The sequence below is a fragment of the Bos taurus genome, chromosome 24, assembly GCF_002263795.3.
Source record: "Bos taurus isolate L1 Dominette 01449 registration number 42190680 breed Hereford chromosome 24, ARS-UCD2.0, whole genome shotgun sequence".
Classification (NCBI taxonomy): domain Eukaryota; kingdom Metazoa; phylum Chordata; class Mammalia; order Artiodactyla; family Bovidae; genus Bos; species Bos taurus.
Genome location: NC_037351.1, coordinates 30,684,918 through 30,709,259, shown reverse-complemented (window position 1 = coordinate 30,709,259; position 24,342 = coordinate 30,684,918). Strand labels below are relative to the sequence as shown.

Here is a 24,342-nt window from a genome sequence, read left to right as displayed (position 1 = left end):
AAATAATGCATTATATAAGAAAGCTGACACTTTTCAGCTTTTAATTCTGCTCAACTTCCATATTTCCATTATGCTATAAACATATATATTCATAAAAATCCAAGCTCAGTTTCAATAGACCAAGGAGGAAATATTAAATACATTCGCACTTTAGAGGGTGTTTCGTTTTTATCTCCCCATGTGTTATTTTTTCAGCAGTGCCGTTTCTGAGATCAATAAAATTTCAAGTAAACACAAAACTCAGAGAAATGCTACAATACATTTTTATAAACATTTTAATTCTTATGCCATGCCTTTTTCCCCCTCCAAAAGCTTCTAAAGCCAGCTGTATTGCATAGTTTCAGACAGACTAAATTTAGCCAGTTCTGTTCATCAGAGGAATGCTGTGTGTCAGCTACATCAAAGCCCAAGGGCAGCCTGATAAACACTGAATACAGGTCACGTAGCTCTGTAGCTAACAAACTCTAAGAGAGCTTGGACTCGAGGGCATTCAAAGCAGTTTTGTCATCAACAATCTAAGTATCCCTTGAGCCCCCATGTCGTTTCAGTTGCTAAGCAACTCTGGTGTTAATGTCTTAGAGGAGAGAAACTTACCAGGCATCTGGCCGTTCATCTGGTTCTGCATGTGTGGTGCCGGAGGACCCCCACCTACCATTCCATCTGAAGGCATGTTGTGAGCGCGCGGAGGTGGGGGAGGGCCGCTCGGACTCATCCCTCCGGGACCCATAGGCATATTCTGTGTGGGTGGCTGAAAGAAGACAGTTTAGTAAAACAAGACAAACAGTCAGACTAATATATTAAAGATGCATATGGTGTAACGGTTGCCTATATTATTCAAGTGAACAGGAACAAAAACACACATGCATTTCAACTTATTCTACTGCATTTTAATTATGGGCTTATTCACATTGTATTTAATACGCTCCAAAAACTTCATAGGATCATCAGCATGGATGTATCCTCTGACCACCTTAGACCAAAGGAAGAACCACAATTCAGGTCTATTTTACTTTACAGTTAAAATTTAAAAATCATAACATTCGATACAAAAAGAATTCTTGTTTATCTATAAAGATCTCTAAGGTGCCCACTACTGCTATTTCAATTATACTTTAAAAATCAAGTCTCCTTTCATTATTGATATATTTGGATATATTTACTCTTAGTGATGTATTTCACCTGAAAAGATACAGTAACAAAAGACTAAGGTACAAAAACTTCAAAATGTGATACATTTTATATTGTTGGGGAGGGGGTGGCTTTGGAGGGGGAATGTTTTAAACCACAAAGATGCAGCTCAGCCCAACATTTTTGTGCACTACTCCTATAGATTGGAAACATTACTGACGGCCTCCAAGGGTACACAGACAGCTGCCTCAAAAGGATGCCTTTGGCAAATTTCCTAATGAAAGTGTGAAGAAAATCACTGACTAACCTTGAGAGTTCACAAAAGGGCAAAAGGAAAAACACAGATATAAGATAAGGTGGTCTGTAAACCTGGCTCCCTTTTTGGGGATTTTTGGGTAGAGAAAGCATATAGTTTCTTTCCAAAACCCAGTTTTTTAAGCCTGTAAGAGGATACGGAAATCTTACCTTTACAGATCTATTTTGCTTTCTTTCTCTACTTGTCTGTGTTCTAAAAAGAACGTCCATTTCTACAACTTCAGTCTTCCTCTGACGTGTTTACTGTGTCTATACTACTCAGATTTTGCAAACACAGTCCTCCCTAGCACACTGAGCAGATAGATATACATTGTTCTTTAGACATCCCATGTAAACACTCAAATCTCCAACCACCTCATAACCACTAACACTTACAAAATTAAACAGATTCAAAATCTTAAATTCATAATCTTAGTTTCTTTCACTACTGAACCCAATAACTGCTTATTAAATATTTCCTCTTCAAGTCTTATCTTAAATTCTTTATCCAATTTGTATTCTTTAAATACTTTGCTCCATTTTCAAGAAAATTACCAAACATCAACTCGGTGTCACATATCTCACCTTTAAATCACCCTTTATCTTCCTTCAACATGGCTGACTTGATCCCCTAGTTTGAAAATCAAATTCCTTCCTCCTATTATCTTGTCTAAATTTTCTGTTCAGGAATTTATGCTCTCACTCTCAGTAAGTATCAGTTTCTCATCTTCTTGTGGTTCAACTCATAAATCAGTGTTCTCAGTTCCCATCATAATAAAGTAGCTTGTATCAAACTAACCCTCTTGCTAATAAAAGCTACAAAATCCAGATAGGCCACTCTCTCCTTCCAAGATGGCCCAAACTCTGTCTGTGGAGTGTCTTTTTCTCTAAATCCATTTCTTACCTATCACTTGGTTCTCACAGAATTCTTTCTACCATGAGACATCAAGAACCTGAGCTTCATCAAGTTCTGAAACCAGGAGGTGGATCGAGAAAGATCTTGCTGTGATTTACGTCAAGGAGTATTCTATGTTTTCCAAGACTCATTACTTTATATTTGTGCCTCTTTACCTGGTTAGTTGTACTTTTTGAAAATGGCAAAACAAAACAAAACAAAACAAAATTAAAACTGTTTCTCTAAAAAAAATAAAATCTGGATAAAAGGAAAAATCATTTGAAGGCACTGAAGAGTAATGTACACAGAGAGGAACAAGAGGGGCGACAACTGTTAAAAGACGGGAAAATGGAAACAACATGACCCCACAGCCACGCTGGCTTTTCCTGACTTCCCTGTGGAACAGAAAGCAGCCCACGCAGGAGGTGGCAGTCCCACTAGGTTGAGAGAAGACGGAGATTTTCGGCCACCAGAGAGCCGGAAACTAAAGTGCAAAGTCCCAGAGAGGAAGAACCAGAAAGAAGGGGAAGATTCAAGAAAACTAGCAGAAAACAGCCATTATGACAAAAAAGATCTGAGAAGAGATTTCAGCTCTACCCTGTTCAAGGGAGACAAAGATTGGAGTAGAGGTCTCAGCACATCAGAAGGGCCTTCATACAAGCCAATCCCTCTGTTAAGATTTCAAAAGAGCCTCTACTTGGCTTAAGATCAAAATTTAAATACATCAGCTCTATCAAGTCCAAAAACCCTCAATTAAATTTAAAAGGCATTCTACAAAAAGTAAGAAGAAATGGCCAACACTCATCAGGATGGCTACAATAAAAACTTTTTTTTTTGAACTATAGAAAATAACAAGTGTTGGTAAGAAAGCGGAGAAAATAACTCTCATACATGCTGAAGGGACTGTAAAAGGATGCAGCTGTTATGCAGAACACTTGAGCAGTTTCTCAGAGGTAAACACAAGAGCTATCAAAGTGAAGTCGCTCAGTCGTGTCCAACTCTTTGCGACCCCATGGACTGTAGCCTACCAGGCTCCTCCGTCCATGGGATTTTCCAGGCAAGAGTACTGGAGTGGGGTGCCATTTCCTTCTCCAGGGGATCTTCCCAACCCAGGGATCGAACCCTGGTCTCCCGCATTGCGGGCAGATGCTTTAACCTCTGAGCCACCAGAGCTATCAAAGGACCTAGCAATTCCACTCCAGGTATAGATCCAAGAGAACTGAAGACATACATTCACACCGTATTTATAACATGAGTGTCCACAGCAGCACTAGTCATAAAATGGCCAAACAGTAGGGAAAAAACTAAAAGTTCTTTAACCGATGAATGAGTAAACAAAATGTGATAAATTATATACACAATGGAATGCTTTTTAGCCACAAAATGGAGTGAAGTCTGATACACACTACAACACAGACACATCTTGCAAACACTTATGCTAAGTGAAGAAGTCAGACTCCAAAGTCCATACATGGTACGGTTCATTTATATGAACTGTCCAGAACAGTCAAAGCCAGAGAACAGAAAGTAGACTGATCAGTCTCTGCCAGGGGGATGGGCAGAGGGGACAACTGGAGCTGATGGTCAATGGTCAGGAGTTCTCTTTTTGGGGTGATGCAAGTGTCCTGAAATTAGATAATGTAATGGCTGTATACCCTGTGAATACACTGAAAACCACTGAATTGTATACAAGCATTCCTCACTTTATTGTGCTTCAAAGACACTGTGTGTGTGTTTTATAAATCAGAGGTGTGTGGCAACCTTGTGTGAAGCAGGTATACTGGTGCCATTTTTCCAACACATTTGCTCATTTCAAGTTTCTGTGTCACGTTTTGGTAATTTTCACAGTATTTCAAACTTTTTCATGACTATTATATTTGTCACGGTGGTCTGTGAGCAGTGCTCTTTAATGTTACTATTGCAAAAAAGATTACAACTCACTGACAGTTCTGATGCTGGTGAGCATTTTTTTAGCAATCGAGTATTTTTTAATTAAGGTGTATACACTGATGTTCAGACACTTCACAGACTACAGTACAGTGTAACACAACTTTTATATGCTCTGGGAAACAGAAAAATTTCTGTGACTAGCTTTATTGCAGTATTCACTTTATTGTGGTGGCCTAGAATGCCGCGTCCGACTCTTTGCAACCCCATGGACCATAGCCTACCACGATCGTCCGTCCATGGGGATTTTCCAGGCAAGCATACTGGAGTGGGTTGCCATTTCCGTCTCCAAGAATGGAACCCACAAAGGTTAAATGGAACCCATTTTAACCTTTTAAAGTACAGTCACCCACCCATATCTGAGGGTGACTGTACTTTAAAAGGTTAAAGTGGTGAACCTCACACTATGTGAATTTTATCTCCATTAAAAAAAGAACAGAGGAGATGGACGACCAACAGAAGTAATAGAAAACAGAAAAAAGACACATAGGTCATTCACATTTTAGAGTTATATGAGAGACCTTAATAATGACTGATGTGTTCCAGGCAAAAAGCAAACAGGATAAATGGAGAATTTCAGCAAAGCCTAGAATTCTTAAAAGAGTAAAATGGAACAACAAAAGTGTAAAATAAAATCACACATCAAGATAGAAAAAATGGAGAGAAAACACAACTCACAAGTGTTAAAGACATGTATGTCATGCTAAAAAGGCCTAACACACATCTAACTGGAGTTACAAAAAGTGGAGAAAATGACACATAAGCAGTAAGAATGCTGGTCAAGAATTTTCCAAAGCTAACAAAAGACATGAGTCTCTAGCAAACGTATGAAGCTCTACAAACCTCAGTAGGATATGAAGCAAATATAGCTAGACATATCAGAGTCAAAGTCCTAAAAGCCAAAGTCAAAGTGAAAACCTTAAAAGCAGCCAGGGAAAATACGTCACATTTCCTTCAGGGGAATGGCAATCAGACTAAAAACCTATTCTGTATCATAAATAATGGAAATAGAATACAAAAAACCAAGATCTTTAAGGTGCTAAGACAGAAAAAGAAAATAATAAATCAACCAACCTAGAATTCTATACTAAGAGAAAATATACTCCAAATACAAAGATGAAATAATAATAGTTTCAGATGAATGAAAACTGAGATAACTTGTTCAACTGAAAAGGATTCATCCAGCTAAAAGAAAATGGCCCCAGACGGAAGCACAGAACTAGAGGAATTAACAGAAAGGAATGGAAAGGTAAAAATGTAAACAAATAAAAACATTAACATTTAAAATAACAGTAACAATGACTAGTATAGTTTAAAGATGTGTAGAAGTATAAAATATGACAAGACTAACATAAAGGACAACAGAATAAATAAATTGCTATAAATTTCTTGTATTTTTCAGCAAGTGTTAGATGTACAAATTTAGACTGGAATCTAATAAACCAAACTTGCACAATGTAATCTATTGGGTAACTACTTCAAAATGCCTATACACATATAAAGGAACAAATAATGCTTGATTAATTCAAAGAAGGACCAAAACAAGACAAATAGAAAACCAGGATCAGGCTGACAAGCTCAGAACCTATTATATCATGTTCTACATTAAATGTTTATGGACCTCTCAGATTTCAAATTCATATTCAATTTCATATTCATATTCAATATTTCAATAAAATAACAAATATTACTTAATTTTTAAAACACTTAACTATATTCTGTTTATAGGAGATTTGCTTTAAACTTAGGGACATATAGATATTAAAAGAAAAATAATAATATATAAACATTAATTAAATGTATGGTGATGTCACTATGTATCAGTTGACAAATCAAAAACTATTACTACTAGAAAAACTAAAGGGACAGTTTACTATAATAAAAGGACCAATTAACCAGGAATGTAACAATCATAAATTTGCATACATCTTATAACACAGCTTCAAAATCTATATCGTAAGAGTTGACAGAATCAAAAGGAAAAACTGAATAATCCATAATAATGGTTGGAGATTTTAATATACTTCTAGTAACTGACAGGACAAAAAAACATCTAATAACAATAAAAAGCCTTAGAATATAAGATTTGACAACACTATTAACAACTCAATTTAATTAACATGCTTAGACTACTATACCCACTCTAGTGTTCTTGCCTGGAGAATCCCAAGGACGGGGGGGGAGCCTGGTGGGCTGCCGTCTATGGGGTCGCACAGAGTCGGACACGACTGAAGCGACTTAGCAGCAGCAGCAGCAGCAGCAGCAAACTACTATATACAACAGTTGCATAATACACATTCTTCTCAAACACTCAAGGAATGTAGACCAAACTAGGCTATATACAGGGCCACAGAGGAAGTCAACAAATAACAAATGATTGAAATCACATGTTACATGTTTTGAGAACAGTGAAATTAAACTCAAAATCAGTAACAGAAAACTAATAACCTGTTAGTGAAGAAATCACAATGGAAATTAGAAAATATGCTAAATGAATGAATGGTCTCAAAATTTGTGAGACAGGGACTTCCCTGGTGGCCCAGTGGCTAAGACTCCGAGCTCCTAAAGCAGGGGGCCTAGGTTCAATCCCTGGTCAGAGAACTAGATCCCCCATGCTGCGACTAAGGCCCAGCACAGCCAAATAAATAAATTTTTCTTTTTTTAAAAAGCAGCAGCAGCCCAGAAAAAAAAAAAATGAGATACAGCTAAACCATGAACATTTATAGCTTGAAAATGCATATTTAAAATGCATTTTTAAGAAAGGTTGAAAAATTAATAAGTTTCCATCTGCAGTAGTCAGGAAAATACAGCAATCAAACCCCAAATAGTATAATGAAGGAAATAAAATAAGACAAGTACAGAACTCAAGGAACCATATGCAATCTTTTAGAGAACACAAAAATGGGGAACAATTTCCAAGTCTTAATGAGGTCACCAAAACTCTGATACCAAACCTGACAATGACATCACAAGAAAGAAATTTACCCGCCAACACTTCTCATGAACAGACACAAAAATCCTAAACAAAATTTTGCAAATCAGATTCAGACTGCATAAAAAAGATGATGCATTATATAAACAATGGAATTTATTTCAGGAAAGCAGGCTAATTTAACTTTTGGAAATTAATCATTGTAACTCACCAAATTACACAATAAAATTCATATAATCATCTCAATAAAGGAAAATTATCTGTTAAAATTCAACATCCACTGAAGACTTTAAAACATTAAGAATGGGAACATCCTTAACCTAATAGATCTAGTTTACAAAATAAAATGTATACTCAATATCATCTTTTATTGATGAAAATACTGGACTTTCAGGAAGAAAATAAAAATTCAGGAACAAGACAAGTATATTCATTAACACCGTATATTCAACAAAATAAACAAACCAACAGACAAATCAACAGTATAAAAAAAGAATAAAGCAGGGGGAAAAATAAAAGATTGGTAATGACATATAATTATTATTCAAAGATAACATGATTGAGTGCATAGAAAACAAGAGAATCTTTAACCAACTGTTAGAATCACTAAAGTAACTAGACACAGGTGTCAAGTAACTAGACACAAACAGGTATATATATATATATATATATATATATACACACACACATATATACACACCTATATATGTGTGTGTATATATATAATTTCTATCATTTCCAATAAACCAGAAAACTAAAATTTTGAAAATGATACCATGTATAATAGCATCCCCAAAAGGTGAATAGCTAGAAGATAAATCTAGCAAGAGAAGTATAATACTTCTACACTGCGACATTGTTGAGAGAAATTAAGGGGTTTACTAAACAGAGGGATATGTCATCCTCACTGACTGGAAGACTAAATATTGTGGAGATGTATCAGTTTCTCCAATGTTGGCTTAGACATTTTATGTAATCTCAATCAAAATCCCAGCAGGCTTTCTGCAGAAATTAACAGGCTAACTCTAAAATTTACATGGAAATACAAAAGACTTAGAACAGCCAGGATTCTAGAAGAACAACATTACCTGATGTGCAGTGTTCAGGTATGTGGCTGATCCAAGGACTGATAAACAGACCAACAGAATCAAAGAACTGAGGAACAGCCCCCCACACACAGTCACTTTACAACAAAATGATTTATATTCAGTGGGTGAAAACTGATCTTTCCAATAAATGGTACTGGATAAACTGAACATCATATGAACAAAAATGAACCCTGACTCCTAGCTCAGATCATAAACAAATTTAATCTGCAATGAATCATGGATAAACGAACTTTCAGAAGCAAGGATATCTTCATGACCCTTATACAAGAAAGTATTTTGTAAACAAGACACTGAAAAGAAAAGAAAAAGACTGATAAACTGGGATTTCACTTACATTAGAAACTGTTCATCCAAAGACACCATAAAGAGAATAAAAAGGTAATGTGCAAACTGGAAGAAAGTATTTGCAATATACATAGTCAGTAAAAGATCTGTATCTAGAATATAGGAAGAACCCCTACAAATCAATTTAAAAGACAACCCAGTTGAAAGTGGGCAAAAAACAGGCATCAGAGAACTTTTTTGGAATGATAGCATTATTCTATATCCTGCCTGTAGCGGTGGTCACAAGGATTAGTCAAAATTCATCCACCTATACAATTTAAATGAATGAATTTTATTCTATATAAATTATAGCTCAAACATCATTTTCTCAAGAAAGCCTTCCCTTACCCTCAGGGTCATCAGGCCCCATTATCTGCCCCCTTAGTCCTAGATGCCCTTCCTTCAAAGCATTTGCAACTGTTACTAAAAATGTTTGCATAGTTACTTAATTAACATCTGTCTACCACACTATATGTTAATTTCTGTAAGGACTGAGCCCATAATTATATTTGCTTATCAATGTAGCCCCGAATCATCTAGTATCAAATAGAAGTGAAATGTTAATTGCTCAGTCGTGTCCGACTCTTTGCAACCCTATGGACTGTAGCCCGACAGGCTCCTCTTTCCACGGGATTCTCCAGGCAAGAATACTGGAGCGGGTTGCCATTTCCTTATCTTCCCGACCCAGGGATCCAACCTCGGTCTCTGGCAATGTGGGCATATTCTTTACCATCTGAACTATCAAATAGAGGTACTCAATAAATAATTGTTACGAAAAACTGGGGTTTCCCTGGTGGTTCAGGTAAAGAATCCACCTGTAACGCAGGAGACCTGAGTTTGATCCCTGGGTTGGGAAGATCCCCGCAGGGGAGAGAGAATGGCAATACACTCCAGTATTCTTACCTGGAGAATGCCCATGGACAGAGGAGCCTGGTGGGATCATGATTTTTGATTGTCAAAATTGCCTACTCAACTCCACACCTCCATTTGGAAATCTATTAGACACTCAAACTTAAAATCTACAACACTGAGTCCCTGACATCTCAGCCTCAGCCTCAAATCCCTTTATCCAACACTATCTATCAGCTGATGGCAATTTCATCATCCATTTGCTCTGCTGAAAACCAACAGGGGCATCCTTTACACCTCTTCTTACATACTGCCTCCTACATCCAACTTTCAACATATCCTTTGGGCTGTACCTTCAAAACAAACCCACAATTTGACTTCTACTACCAACTCCTCTGCTACCACCCTAGTACAAGCCACCATCACCACGTATGCTCATGATTACTGCAAAAGCCTCCTTGAGGACTCCCTGCTTCGACCCACGCTCCTCCATGGTAAATTCTCCACAAAGTAATCAGAATGAACTTGTTAAACATCAATATAGTAAATTCTCCACAAAGTAATCAGAATGAACTTGTTAAACATCAATCCACTCTCTGGCTCAAAATCCTCCATGAGCTTCTGGTTTCAGAGAGAAAAACAAAGTCCTTACAACAGCCTGCTATTAGGCTCTGTTCACACATCTTCCTTACCTTATTCTGTTCCAGCCACAACAACCTTCCCATTGTCCCTTGAACAAGCCAGGCACAGTCTCACTTCAGGAGCTTCCCACTGCTTGTTTCCTCTGCCTAAAACACTTTCTCAGGTCTTAGCTCAGACTTCACCTTCTCCAAGAGGTCTACCCTGACCACTCTAATTTCATATTATAAACTCCATCCCAGCTTCCAGTATTTCTAATACACCTCTTCCTCTCCTATTTGTTTGCCTTTCCTTAGCTCTTTCTATCTCCTAACAGGCAACATGATTTAATTATTTATCACGCCTGCCTTGCTTGGTACAACATAAAATCCAAAAGAGCAGGAGTATTTGTGTTTTGGTAAAGTAATTAACTATTGCCTAACACACAGCAGGCATCTAATACTTAGGGAAAAAATTAAGAGGCCATCAAATTTAAACAATTTACTATAAAACTAAAAATAATTCTGACTATATCTTCACTATTTCTTTAGAATATTTTAAAAAACTGAAAAATACAAACTTTAGTTTAATAATCTTTGACCTGTATAAATATCATTAGTTTAACTGTCACTAAAATAATTCCCCAAAGGAGGCAATCAAGTGACATAAAGAAACAGATTAAAAGGAAATTATTTAAAACAGGCTACATATATTTTACATATAGACACATATACACATATAAATACTTCCAAAAACTGATAAAGAGATGATCCTTAGACACACACAAGAGTCTTGATGAATCAACCAAGAGTGGATACAAAAGCCCCATCCATATCATTATTTGTCTTACTTCCTAGTCCTAAAACCAGTCTCCCAAAATGAGTTTTACACAAATCTGAAACAGTTTAGGAAGGTCTCCTCAGTTCCTCATTCATGCTATCCAGCAAATACCTATCATGATTTTTCCTAGCAGTCTGAAAAGACAAGATAGGCAACAGTGTTGACAAAATGCTCCCTGTATTAGCGTAGAGAAATGTGTTCCCATAAATTAATTCTCTATGAAATGCATGGTTACCTCCTTTATGAAACCTTCTCTAATCCTCAATAGAAGAACTAATCACTTCTGTTTCAAATGTACTTGAAATATACATACTTCTAAAATAGCATATAATTATACTGCAGAATTACTGTTGTCTTTAATTTCATTTATAGAATGCTCTGGCATATAAAATACAGATAGACATTTCAGAAGACCGTTTCACCTGCTGTCTTGCTCTGTTTTTAATACCAAAATGTCTTAATTAGACACCTTTTATTTTGCAGCACTTATTAAGGTAGAAGAGAAAGAAGACAGCTGTGGCTGGTGAAAGAAAAGCGCGTAGTCTGAGATGATCACTGTTTCTCAGTAAAGAACTCAGTGTTTATACTACTCACTTGAGACAGGAAATACGAAAATGCAGGCTGTGCACTTTTTTCCCCTTTAACAGCAGGGAACAGAGGAAACTTGAGAGAGATGAGTTTTGCCCACATCATGTGGTGAGGAATATTCAAACTGGGTATGCCAAATGGAAGCTAGATTCACGGTGCACACCCGGGCAAGAAGATACTATTTGGGAACCAAGAATATGGAGAAAAGTGAAAGTGAAAGTCGCTCAGCTGTGTCTGACTCTTTTTGACCCCATGGACTGTACAGTCCAAGGAATTCTCCAGGCCAGAATACTGGAGTGGGTAGCCTTTCCCTTCTCCAGGGGATCTTCCTAACCCAGGGATCGAACCCAGGTCTCCCGCATTGCAGGCGGATTCTTTACCAGCTGAGCCACAAGAGAAGCCCAAGAATACAGAGGGGGATCTTCAAGTCAAGAATATAAAAAACCAGGAATGTGAGTGAAATCTCCCAGAATGGGTGTGTATAGTAAAAAAAAAAAAAAAAAAAAAATGTTCAAGGATAGATCATCAGCATTTCATGGGCAGGTAAAAATAGGGAGCTGAGTAACTAGAAAAGTAAACAAAGAAAACTCACAGAAGTTAACACAAGCTTCACCATCATCACACTGACCAAATAAACATGATCATGTTCATCAAACACTTAAAACATTCTGAAACACTCTGAAAAGATGCCAATATTGAAGAAAAGTCCGTACCATAAATCTAAATAAAATTTTAAACGCTTTCGTTAAAAAAAAAAAAAACTAATATAAAATAGGACAGTGTGTACTGCAAGGTTCTACCTGCATAGAAAAGAAGGGGAAAGTATGTATTTACATTGGCTTTTATTTGCATAAAACACAGCAAGAAGACAAGTTGGAGATGGGTTTTGTATTGCTTTTTGCAATCCTTAATGTTCTAACAACATCAAAGTATTATTACCTGTGCTAAAAATTAAGCTAAAATTTATAAATGAAACAGACCTTGCTAACCTTTAAAATGTTCCACAGCTCTAACCATGTGTTCCTTCACTTCACTTGGATCACACCTGCAAACAGCTAATTTTGTAAACAGCAAATCCTATAATATCAAACTTGAGTCAGTGAAACATCTTAACCAATGAGTGCTCTGCCAACACGGTCACTGACCTGAAGACAAATATATGACCGTTTTTACTGACACTTGTCTAAGGAAAGGCTAATTGAGTGCTCAACGCTAACTCAGACTATCAAGTGTGCATCCTCCAAAAATGCAATTTAGGAAATAAAAAAACAACATATAAAGTGTAAGGCTACTTTTTCTAAGCTGATTTTTAGTAATAATTTAAGACTTTTCTTTTTTTGTACAGAAAATAGATTAAACAAAAATTATCTTTAATACCTAACATTACCTGGTTAAATTAGAGATTCTTTTTAAAACTCAATGCTCATAGTGAATTAAGTGCAAAGCCAAGACAAGCAATTCCAATCAACTTTCAGCCTTCTTTTAAAATTAAATGCACACACACTCAAACTCAGTGAAGGGCGTGAGTATCAGTGAAGTCTCCAAACTCCTTCCCTTATCCTGCATATGTGTTCAGTAACTGAATCTAGCCAATCTTCTTTCAAACACTCCCAAATCTGCATTCTCTTTCTATGTGTCCGTTCCAATTGCATACTACCTTCATTTTCATCACCATCAATATTTGCTGAGTACCTCCTACATACTGGACACCCTGAAGTGTTTTATTTAGTCCTCCATGTAATAGATTCATAGAGTAACTGTAAATTCTCATATTGTAAAATGGTCACGGTATACATCAAATGAAGGTAGATACTACAGAAAAAGGAATCATATTTTTCCAAAGCTTTACATATCCTCAAACGTCATTGGATATCCCATTCAAAATATATAGCAATATAAAATCCTCAATTCCTAGTTATACAATAGAATCAACTGAAAAGCTTTTAAAATGTGCAGCCAAGGTAAAGAAACACTAGACTATATGATTATCCAAGTTCCTTCCAGCTCTAAAACTTTAATTCTGTAGAAATATTTCCAGACTGTATGTCTTCAAAATGAAATGCCACAATAAAAAAAGACTATTTTCTCCCCAAGTTCTTCCCAAAGAAAAATTAAATCAATAGATAAAAGCTTTTTAAAATTTAAACTGTTCTCTCATAACTCTTTCCTAAATCAATGGTTAGTGATTGATAAAGATCAATGGAAAGTGAAAGTTGCTCAGCCATGTCCAGCTCTTTGAGACCCCATGGACTATACAGCCCACTAGGCTCCTCTGTCCATGGGATTCTCCAAGCAAGAATACTGGAGTGTGTTGCCATGCTCTTCTCCAGGGGATCTTCCTGACCCAAGTATTGAACCCAGGTCTCCTGCATTGCAGTCAGAGTCTTTACCATCTGAGCCACCAGGGAAGCCCACTGTTGTTGTAGACAGTAAATACCAACTCTGAAAACCAATATTCCAGTGATGCCTCCAACATCATAAGGTAGACAGAACCCTATATACACATACTAAATGGATTCAGAATAGTGTGCACTTTGAACAATGCCAACTTTGTATAAATATTTGGGCTTTTTCAATGTCACCTCAGATGTCAGGCATACTGCTTTTAAATAAGCCTGACCACAGACTACATTCTTCTGAGTTCTGATTTGTGATTTGCTGCTTTCTGATTATGGGCTTAAAATTGAAAAATCAAACTGGTAAAACATATATAAAATTAAGAATAGTTTCTGTTAGAAACTTACAATGCATTTGAAACAAGAAAAGAATACCCAGGACCCAGACTAAGGAGTACAATGCCTAATGGTTAATACACTGGCTTTATAAGTCGTCTTTCTCCTTTTAGGTCTTTTTCCATTTATTCCTGGTCTTTTAATTCTTGACTTTCATTCAAACAGAAGAGGCTTGCTAGATCTGGCCTAGTTTCAGATACATGAAATATTACTATAAACACATAATCCCTCTTTGGGGGGGTGATTAAAAACTGAGAGTTGAGCTTACATATAAGAATGGGCACATTTCCAATTCCTACAACCAGTTAAAAAAAGTGAAAAACTTCAATCTGGAAAACTTGAGTAAAATCACCCCAAAACATACAGTCTTTTTTCAGGGTCAAAATTTCTCACTCTACAGTTAGTAACTAGTATATTCTATCCCTTTTTGCCAATTGGTGATATGTATTCTGCTATTTCAGTTTTCCCAAATTCACCGTTCTTCCTATTTCATCTCTAATCCAACTGCTTCCCTTGCAGCTGATTTTTCCCCTCTCTAGCCCAGCTTTTCTTTATTGGTCCAACTCTCTGTTGTTCCCCTTACTATGAGGATCGATTTATTTCTAGTTTCTCTAAAACTCTTCCTCCTTTGCTAATGTTGCTTTTCAAACAAGCTTCAAAATACTCATTTTTTAAAATGAAAATTGGTCACAAACAGACTTCAAATAAAACTTTGACCAGTATTAAGACGGAAAATTTTTATTTCAAAGTACATAAATGGCAATATCTATCTATATTCTTTAGCAAAATATGTAAAATAGTGCCTCTGTGTTAAATGAATCTGAAATAACGGTAGGTTTGTAACGAAATCTGTCTTTCCTATGTGATAGTTCTTAACTAGGTGATGGTAAAATAATATCTGCCTTGAATACAAACAATAATAATTTTTACTGTCCTATTTGATCTATAGGGAAAAATATAAATGCTATTATTAAAAATTGCAAAAAATTCAGTAAAGTGTATAACTGAGCAACAGGTGAGAATGGACTAGTAAATTCTGAGCCAGAAAATTCTACGGTAGCATATTGAATTTCTATGGTAAGCTACATTTTACCACACTGGCTTCTCAATAATTACTACTTTCCCGAGGATGGACAAGAGAAATGAGTAACTAAATCTCAAGATGCGTGCTATGAACCAACACTGTTGCGTTCTCCATAAAAGCTAGAGAGAATAAGGGATGTCAAATCCCTTATGATTATACAGTGGAAGTGAGAAATAGATTTAAGGGACTAGATCTGATAGATAGATAGAGTGCCTATGGACAGAGGTTCGTGAAATTGTACAGGAGACAGGGATCAAGACCATCCCCATGGAAAAGAAACGCAAAAAAGCAAAATGGCTGTCTGGGGAGGCCTTACAAATAGCTGTGAAAAGAAGAGAAGCAAAAAGGAAAGGAGAAAAGGAAAGATATAAGCATCTAAATACAGAATTCCAAAGAATAGCAAGGAGAGATAAGAAAGCCTTCCTCAGCGATCAATGCAAAGAAATAGAGGAAAACAACAGAATGGGAAGAGATCTCTTCAAGAAAATCAGAGATACCAAGGAAACATTTCATGCAAAGATGGGCTCGATAAAGGACAGAAATGGTATGGACCTAACAGAAGCAGAAGATATTAAGACGAGGTGGCAAGAATACACAGAAGAACTGTACAAAAAAGATCTTCACAACCCAGATAATCACGATGGTGTGATCACTGACCTAGAGCCAGACATCCTGGAATGTGAAGTCAAGCGGGCCTTAGAAAGCATCACTACGAACAAAGCTAGTGGAGGTGATGGAATTCCAGTTGAGCTATTTCAAATCCTGAAAGATGATGCTGTGAAAGTACTGCACTCAATATGCCAGCAAATTTGGAAAACTCAGCAGTGGACACAGGACTGGAAAAGGTCAGTTTTCATTCTGATCCCAAAGAAAGGCAATGCCAAAGAGTGCTCAAACTACTGCACAACTGCACTCATCTCAGACGCTAGTAAAGTAATGCTCAAAATTCTCCAAGCCAGGCTTCAGCAATATGTGAACTATGAACTTCCAGATGTTCAAGCTGGTTTTAAAAAGGCAGAGGAACCAGAGATCAAATTGCCAACATCCGCTGGATCATGGAAAAAGCAAGAGAGTTCCAGAAAAACATCTATATCTGCTTTATTGACTATGCCAAAGTCCTTGACTGTGTGGATCACAATAAACTGTGGAAAATTCTGAAAGAGATGAGAATACAGACCACCTGACCTGCCTCTTGAGAAACCTATATGCAGGTCAGGAAGCAACAGTTAGAACTGGACATGGAACAACAGACTGGTTCCAATTAGGAAAAGGAGTATGTCAAGGCTGTATATTGTCACCCTGCTTATTTAACTTATATGCAGAGTACATCATGAGAAACGCTGGGCTGGAAGAAGCACAAGTGGAATCAAGATTGCCAGCAGAAATATCTATAACCTCAGATATGCAGATGACACCACCCTTATGGCAAAAAGTGAAGAGGAACTAAAAAGCCTCTTGATGAAAGTGAAAGAGGAGAGTGAAAAAGTTGACTTAAAGCTCAACATTCAGAAAACGAAGATCATGGCATCTGGTCCCATCACTTCATGGGAAATAGATGGGGAAACAGTGGAAACGGTGTCAGACTTTATTTTGTTGGGCTCCAAAATCACTGCAGATGGTGATTGCAGCCATAAAATAAAAAGACACTTACTCCTTGGAAGAAAAGTTATGACCAACGTAGACAGCATATTCAAAAGCAGAGACAACAAAGGTTTGCCAACAAAGGTCCGTCTAGTCAAGGCTACGGTTTTTCCTGTGGTCATGGATGGATGTGAGAGTTGGACTGTGAAGAAAGCTGAATGCCAAAGAATGGATGCTTTGACCTGTGGTGTTGGAGAAGACTCTTGAGAGTCCCTTGGACTGCAAGGAGATCCAACCAGTCCATCCTAAAGGAGATCAGTTCTGGGTGTTCATCAGAAGGACTGATGCTAAAGCTGAAACTCCAATACTTTGGCCACCTCGTGTGAAGAGTTGACTCATTGGAAAAGAACCTGATGCTGGGAGGAATTGGGGGCAGGAGAAGAAGGGGATGACAGAGGATGAGATGGCTGGATGGCATCACCGACTCGATGGACATGAGTTTGAGTGAACTCCGGGAGTTGGTGATGGACAGGGAGGCCTGGCGTGCTGCGATTCACGGGGTCGCAAAGAGTCGGACACGACCGAGTGACTGAATTGAAGACTTTAAGATATTTCCATATTCTATGAAGACAGTATTTCAAATCAAGACAAACTGACAAAATTCAGAATTGCACAGTATCATAAGTTACAGAGACTCTCCCCTGGTTGGGCCAAAGGGATTTGGAAGGAGTAACAGGATCACCTGAGAACACTGTGCACACTGCTCACTCCCCAGCCACCCACAGGATTCTGGTAACAGCCTGGGGGAGAATGTCCCCTCTCCACACTCAATGCCCTGACTTGAGAATCCTGTAATGTGTTACTGTTTTGACAAGAACATGATCAGAAAAGTGTTATATCTTTCAGGTGTACTAGAACAGGAGCAAAGAAAAACATCACCATAGGCCACCATGGTGACAATAAGTGAAATTCTTGGCCTACATCTTAAATCCACAGTATAGTCCCCAAACTATAAGCAGACTCATTCATTTAACATGTTCTTTACAAACTTAACACCTAAGGACAAGAACAATGCTAGACAAAAAAGAAATAAAAGTGATTAAGGCATTCATTTACCTAACAACACAACAGAACAATCAAGTCACTGCAGGTTGTAAAATTTAGATTCGATTCAAGCTCTAGAAAAATCTAGCCAACTCCTACCCTGATACACAAACTTAAGAGCAAAGGGATCAAACTTTTATTTCCATTCCATCCTAGTAGTAACATGACTGACTGATTTAATGCATGAACCGCTTTCAGTAAGGCGTGGGTTCAAGGGTCATGCTACCACTTACCAAGACACCCGAATCATCCTGAGACTCAGTTTCTTCAACCATGAAATGGGACCAATATTTTAAAGAATTCTGAGGATGAAATACAGTACTCAAAGAACCCAGTACTTAGCAGTCCTTCTGCAAGTGTGTTCTCTCTCCAGTGAAACAGGCATATCTGAGAAGCCATAAAAATAATTAATATACTATGGATAGCAGACAGAATTCTATTCTAATACTTAAAGGAATCACATAGGGTGATGGCAAAGGAGGTCATTCAAATCCTCCCCGGTAGACAACAAAAAAGCTGGAGAAAATATTTGAAAAATATTTTTCATGACATAGAAGAACAGACAAAGCAATTAAAAATGCACAGGCCAAGCTCCAGAAGAAAAAAAATGCAGAGACATGGGCCCAAATCTGGGGCTACATTTGCTGTGGGCACAACAGGCAGGACAGAAAGCTGGTTGAGAATTTCCCAAAACTGATCAAAGATTTCAATCCACAGACTTCAGAAATCTCAACAAAACACCAAGCAGGATAAATAAAAAGAAAATAGATAAATATAATACCTAGAGAGATCACACTAAAACTGCAAAAACCTCTAGACAAAGCAAAACTCTTCAACACAGTCAAACTGCCTTCAGAATAAAAACATTTACATCAACACAGCTGTCGATAGATAAAGATGAGAAAACAACAGCATTATTAATTTAATGTACTCATATGCCAACCTAAAATCTGTCCCTGGCAAAAGCATCTTATAAGAATGATAGTAAAAAAAAAAAAAATTTCAGATCACATATACAAAAAAAAGAGACCTGAAGGTATGTGCCACCACCAAACCAGTGCTAAAAGGAAATGTTCAAATATGTTCTTTTGGAAGGAAAAAAAGAAATGATCTGAGAGAAAAGGCTGAAAATGAAGGGAGGAATGAAAAGCATCAAAATTGGCAACAATGATAATGCTAATGAATACTAACTTTACAAAAAGTAATTATCACTTGTGAGTAAATAGTCACAGATTTAAAATGTGTAACAACAGATAAGTCATTGAGAAAATGAATAGAAATACAGTATCTGAGGGTTCTTGAATTAACTGTATAGTAACCTATATAGTAAAAGAAGAGTAAGCATGTAAGTATATAAAAACGAGCATAAAGTAAAAGGAATAATAAAAAAATTATCCAGACAGAAAGAACAGTAAAAAGGAATATAAACAGATGAGACAAACACAAAGTGTTTGTATGGTAGGTTTATATGATGGTAGGTTTAAACTCCAGAGAAGGCAATGGCACCCCACTCCAGTACTCTTGCCTGGAAAATCCCATGGGTGGAGGAGCCTGGGAGGCTGCAGTCCATGGGGTCGCAAAGAGTCGGACACGACAGAGCGACTTGATTTTCACTTTTCACTTTCATGCATTGGAGAAGGAAATGGCAACCCACTCCAGTGTTCTTGCCTGGAGAATCCCAGGGACGGGGGAGCCTGGTTGGCTGCTGTCTATGGGGTCGCACGACTGAAGCGACTTAGCAGCAGCAGCAGGTTTAAACTCAGATATATGAACAATTACGTTCACTATAAATGGATTTAATGTTTCAAGTAAATAACAAAGATTGTTAGATTGGATTTTTTTTTAAAGTTTACATATTATTCATAAAACAGGTATCTCTAGCACAAAGAAATGGAAAGGCAGATACAACATGAAAATGCTAAAGAAAGCAGACTGAGCTACACAAAAACCAGACAAGTAGATATTAAGACCAAAAGCATAATTAGCTACAAGGAGGAATACTTCATAACAACACATGTTACAAAGAATCAGAAAGCTGTAACATTTCTAAACATATAAGCACCCACTAACAGTGCCTCGGTGTGATAAAATCTTAAAACTGTACGAGGGAAAACAGTCAATCTATAACTATACTTGGACATTTTAAACATACACCTCTCAGTAGCTGATAGAACAAACACAAAAATGAAACATCACGAAAAAAAAAATCAGTCATTAATAGAAGATTCAAACAAGATTAACTTGTTTGAAACAAGTTAATACTTGAAACAGTCAACATATATAGGACTCTGCACTGAGGGGCTAACGAATACATGGAACTTTTATAAAAACTGACCGTATGTTGGACCATAAAACAAATCTCAAAGAATTCCCAAGAACTGAAATCATATGAAGTGTTAACTACCCACAATGCAATGAAGTCAGAAACCATTAAGAAAAAGAAACAATAAAATCTCCCTGCTTGCAAACTAAGAAATATATTTACCAACCCATGTATAAAGAAGAAATAACAATGGAAATTATAAAATATGTGGAACTGAATAAATATGAATATGCTACACCAAAGAACTGGACAGAAATTTATGCCCTCAAATGCATAAATGAGTATGGAAGGATTAAAACTGAGGAAGCGAGCATTCATCTTAAAACTCAGAAAAAGAACAGCAAGATACAGTGAAAGACAATAAAATGAAACAATAAGTAAGATCAGAAACGAGCCATAGCCAAAAACAGACAAAAGAGTAATGTCACAAAGTCTGGTTCTCAAGAATTCTTTTAGGGAATCCGAAAGGTGAAAACTATTTCCATAATAGTACTAAGATGATGTTTGCCTTTTAGGCTGTGTTGATATTTATAACATCAGGGTGCAACAGCAAAAGTGGACATAACAGATGCAGCCTTATATCAAGGCATCAAACTCTACTTAAATCATTGTATTATTGACTATCACAGACTGGCAGTAAGAGAAAGTCTGTTTCACTTAAGAATGTCCTTGATAAAGCAGTAAAAATTATTCATTTATTCAATTCTCCATGTGATGACAAAATGAGAAAATAATAAACATATCTGCCACAAATCAAAGTGAAATGAAAACACTTTGTGACTGAGCTGCTTGCTGATTTAGGCACTGTTTTCATGGAATACTGGGGTTCGTTTTTTCATGAAACATCTGTGGCTCACATGGTAAAGAATCTGCCTGCAACACAGGAGATCCAGGTTCTATTTCTGGGTTGGGAAGATCCCCTGGGAAAGGGAATGGCAACCCACTCTAGTATTCTTGACTGGAGAATTCATGGACAGAGGAGGCTGGCCAGTTACAGTCCATGGGGTCACAAAGAGTCAGACACGACTGAGCGACTAACACTTTCACTTCCCTTCATGGAACACCAACTTTACTTCAAAGAACAATTTCTAGACAAATTACACTTATCCAGGCAGACATTTCCTCAAAACTGGACACAGTGAGCCTGGAAAACAACTGGCAGTACTTGTTGCCAAAGATCACATTGCCAATGAGCCTTGACTTTTCAAGGAAGAAATGGGAATTTGGCAAACATATTTTCTATCTTGAGCTTGACAGCATCCCAATATATAAGAGACTTTTCTGATAAGACTGGTGGTGATTTCAACAAATGTGGTTTTTGGTATCACATACTGAAACATATCAGTATTTAGAAACTGTGCAGAACTAAGTGAATTTATTATTTTCCAAATGAGCAAATCATGATGTTCTGAAATCATGCATAAGTAAAAGATCCTCCAAAAGTGCAAGAGAGACCAATGAACTTTAAGGTACCGGAATAAGATAAATGTACTGATAAAATTTCAGATTCCAGACTGCAACCAACCTTTAAAAAAAAACAACACTTGCTGAGATGTGCTATACTACCAGATTATTCACAACAATCTGAAAAGGCTAAAAATATTCTTCCCTTTATAATCTTCCTATTTGTGTGGGACTGGGTTTTCTTCTACTTCAACCAAAACATATTATGCTAGATCGAATTCAGAAGTAAATATGAAAATACAGATGTTTTCTATTAAGCCAAACATTCAAATGAAATTTGCAAGATTATTAAACAGTATCATTTACCTCACTAAATTAGTTCTCAAAAACATAGTTTTTTCTTTTTTAAAGAATCTTATTTATATTAACATGCAATGAGTTTAGTATCGTTCATTTTAAATGAATAGTAGTATAATAAGTAAAATAAAATAAATACATCATATATATAACATATGAAACTCCTCAGAGTGTTCAGTAATGTTTACATATAATGCAGTTCTGAGAACAGAGTTTGAGAAATGATGCAACAGGGAAAGATCAAAGACAAACGCTGATTCTTTAAAAAGATTAAGAGAAAAAATACAATAAATACTTGGCAACCGTGATTAAAAAAGATTTTTAACGAGAAGGCACAAATAAACTACAATGAGGATTTAAAAAAAGAAACTATCACTACAGATCCTATAGATGTTAGGAAAATTCTACAAAACCCTAACAGATGTTAGGATTATTCTACAAACTTTATTATCAATAAATTTGAAATTTTAGATAAAATGCTAAAAAGCACAATTTACTGAAATAGGTATCTCATAAAATATAGAAATGCATAAACTGTCCTATAACCATAAAGAAATTGAGCAGGTAAATAAAAGTCTTCTCACAAAGAAAACTCCAGATCCAGATGGCTTTTCTAAAGAATTATACCAATCATCTAGGAAATAGCTATATTATGCAAATTCTTCCAGATAAAAAAAAGTGGGAAAATTCTGCAGCTCATTTTATAAAGCCAGCATAACCTCAAAACAAAAGAGAGACAAAGGCATTATAAGAAAGGAAAGCTAAAAGGCAATTACACTCATCAACACACATAAAATCATGATCAAAAATTCAACAAACTGCAATTTTTTTAAGACTGTGACCAAGTAGGTCGTGAAAAGGTAGGTTAATTACTAAAAAATTCAAGACTGAACAATAAGAAGTAAATCAGATTAAAGAGAAATAATAGATTAAGTTATTAATCTGTAAATAAATAATTAATAAAGTAAACAGATTAAAGAGAAAACTATGATCTTCTCATTAGATGCAATAAAAGTATTTAATAAAATTTAACATCCATTCAATATATAAACTCTTGGCACAAAAGAAACAGAAGGGAACTTCCTTAATCTGATTCAAGGTATCTACCAAAAAACTACAAGGAACATCACAGGGAATGGTTAAACAGTGAAAGCTTTCGCTTTCCCTTTGTGATCAGGAACAAGATTAAGATGTCCTCTGTCCGCACTTCTACTCAGGAACGTACTGGAGGTCCTAGCCAGAGAAGTAAGGCAAAAGAAATAAATAAAAGGTCTAAGGACTGGCAAGAAAAGAACAAAACTCATTATTCACAAATGATACATCGGTGAATAGAGAAAACAAAGTATCCCCAGAAAAACTGTTAGAGATAAGAATTGAACAAGACTATGGGATTCAAAACCAATTGCGTTTCTTTGTAAACAGCAATCACAGTTACAAAATAAAACAAAAAAGCACAAAGATTCCATTTTAAAATTGCCTTAAAAAGACAACGTACTTAGCAATAGATCCAAAGAGAAGTGTGTAAATCCTCTCCAGGAAAATCACAAAACTTCATTGACAGGGAGTAAAGGGCTAAATAAATCAAAATATATACAATGACCATGATTTGAAAGACTCAGTATTGCAGAGACATCAATTCTCCCCAAACTGATTGACAGTCAAAGTCATCTCAGTGAAAATCATAATGCAGTTATAGTGAACACACTGACAAGTTTAAGTATATAAGGAAATGCAAAGGACCAGTACCCAGGATAGTCTTGGGGAAAAAAAAGGAACATAAGGAAGAAGTAAAGAACCTCTCTAATATACATCAAGACTTATTACAAGTCTTGACTATGACAAGTGTGACAGGACAGAGGAAATCATCAAAACCAGCCAATGGAACAGAAGAAATAAGACACAGACCCCCAGGTATATGGGCATTTGATATATGATACAGGTGTCATGACAGAAGTAGAGAAAAGATATTTTGCTTTGTTTTCCCGATAATGCTGTGAGAGAATTATCTACCTGGAAACAAACAAAATCAAACCTATTCCTCATACTAGCTGGTAATCAAGATTATGGTAAAAAAAGCACATTATTTCAGATTCAAAACAAAATTTATTCATTATATACCCTTAGTGAGATATATCTTAAGAACAAGCCTATTATTGTTAGTGGCAACCCTGATATTGCTATATTGAAATTATGTTACATACATAGTAGTACAAAGTAAACAAGTGACTATAAA

At 36.4% G+C, this 24,342-nt stretch overlaps 1 protein-coding gene and 1 non-coding gene across 9 annotated transcripts in view; both read right to left on the bottom strand.

Annotated features, from left to right (window-relative positions):
* SS18 (SS18 subunit of BAF chromatin remodeling complex) overlaps window positions 1-24,342 on the bottom strand; it is a 76,437-nt gene that overhangs the window by 36,974 nt on the left and 15,121 nt on the right. For all 8 annotated transcript variants that reach the window (XM_005224072.5, XM_005224073.4, XM_059880977.1 and 5 more), the window contains 1 exon segment: window positions 595-748. In XM_005224072.5, coding sequence (XP_005224129.1) covers window positions 595-748 — 154 coding nt within the window.
* MIR2380 (microRNA mir-2380) lies at window positions 4,586-4,657 on the bottom strand. Its single transcript, NR_030806.2, has one exon. It is a non-coding gene; the product is annotated as a microRNA mir-2380 (primary transcript).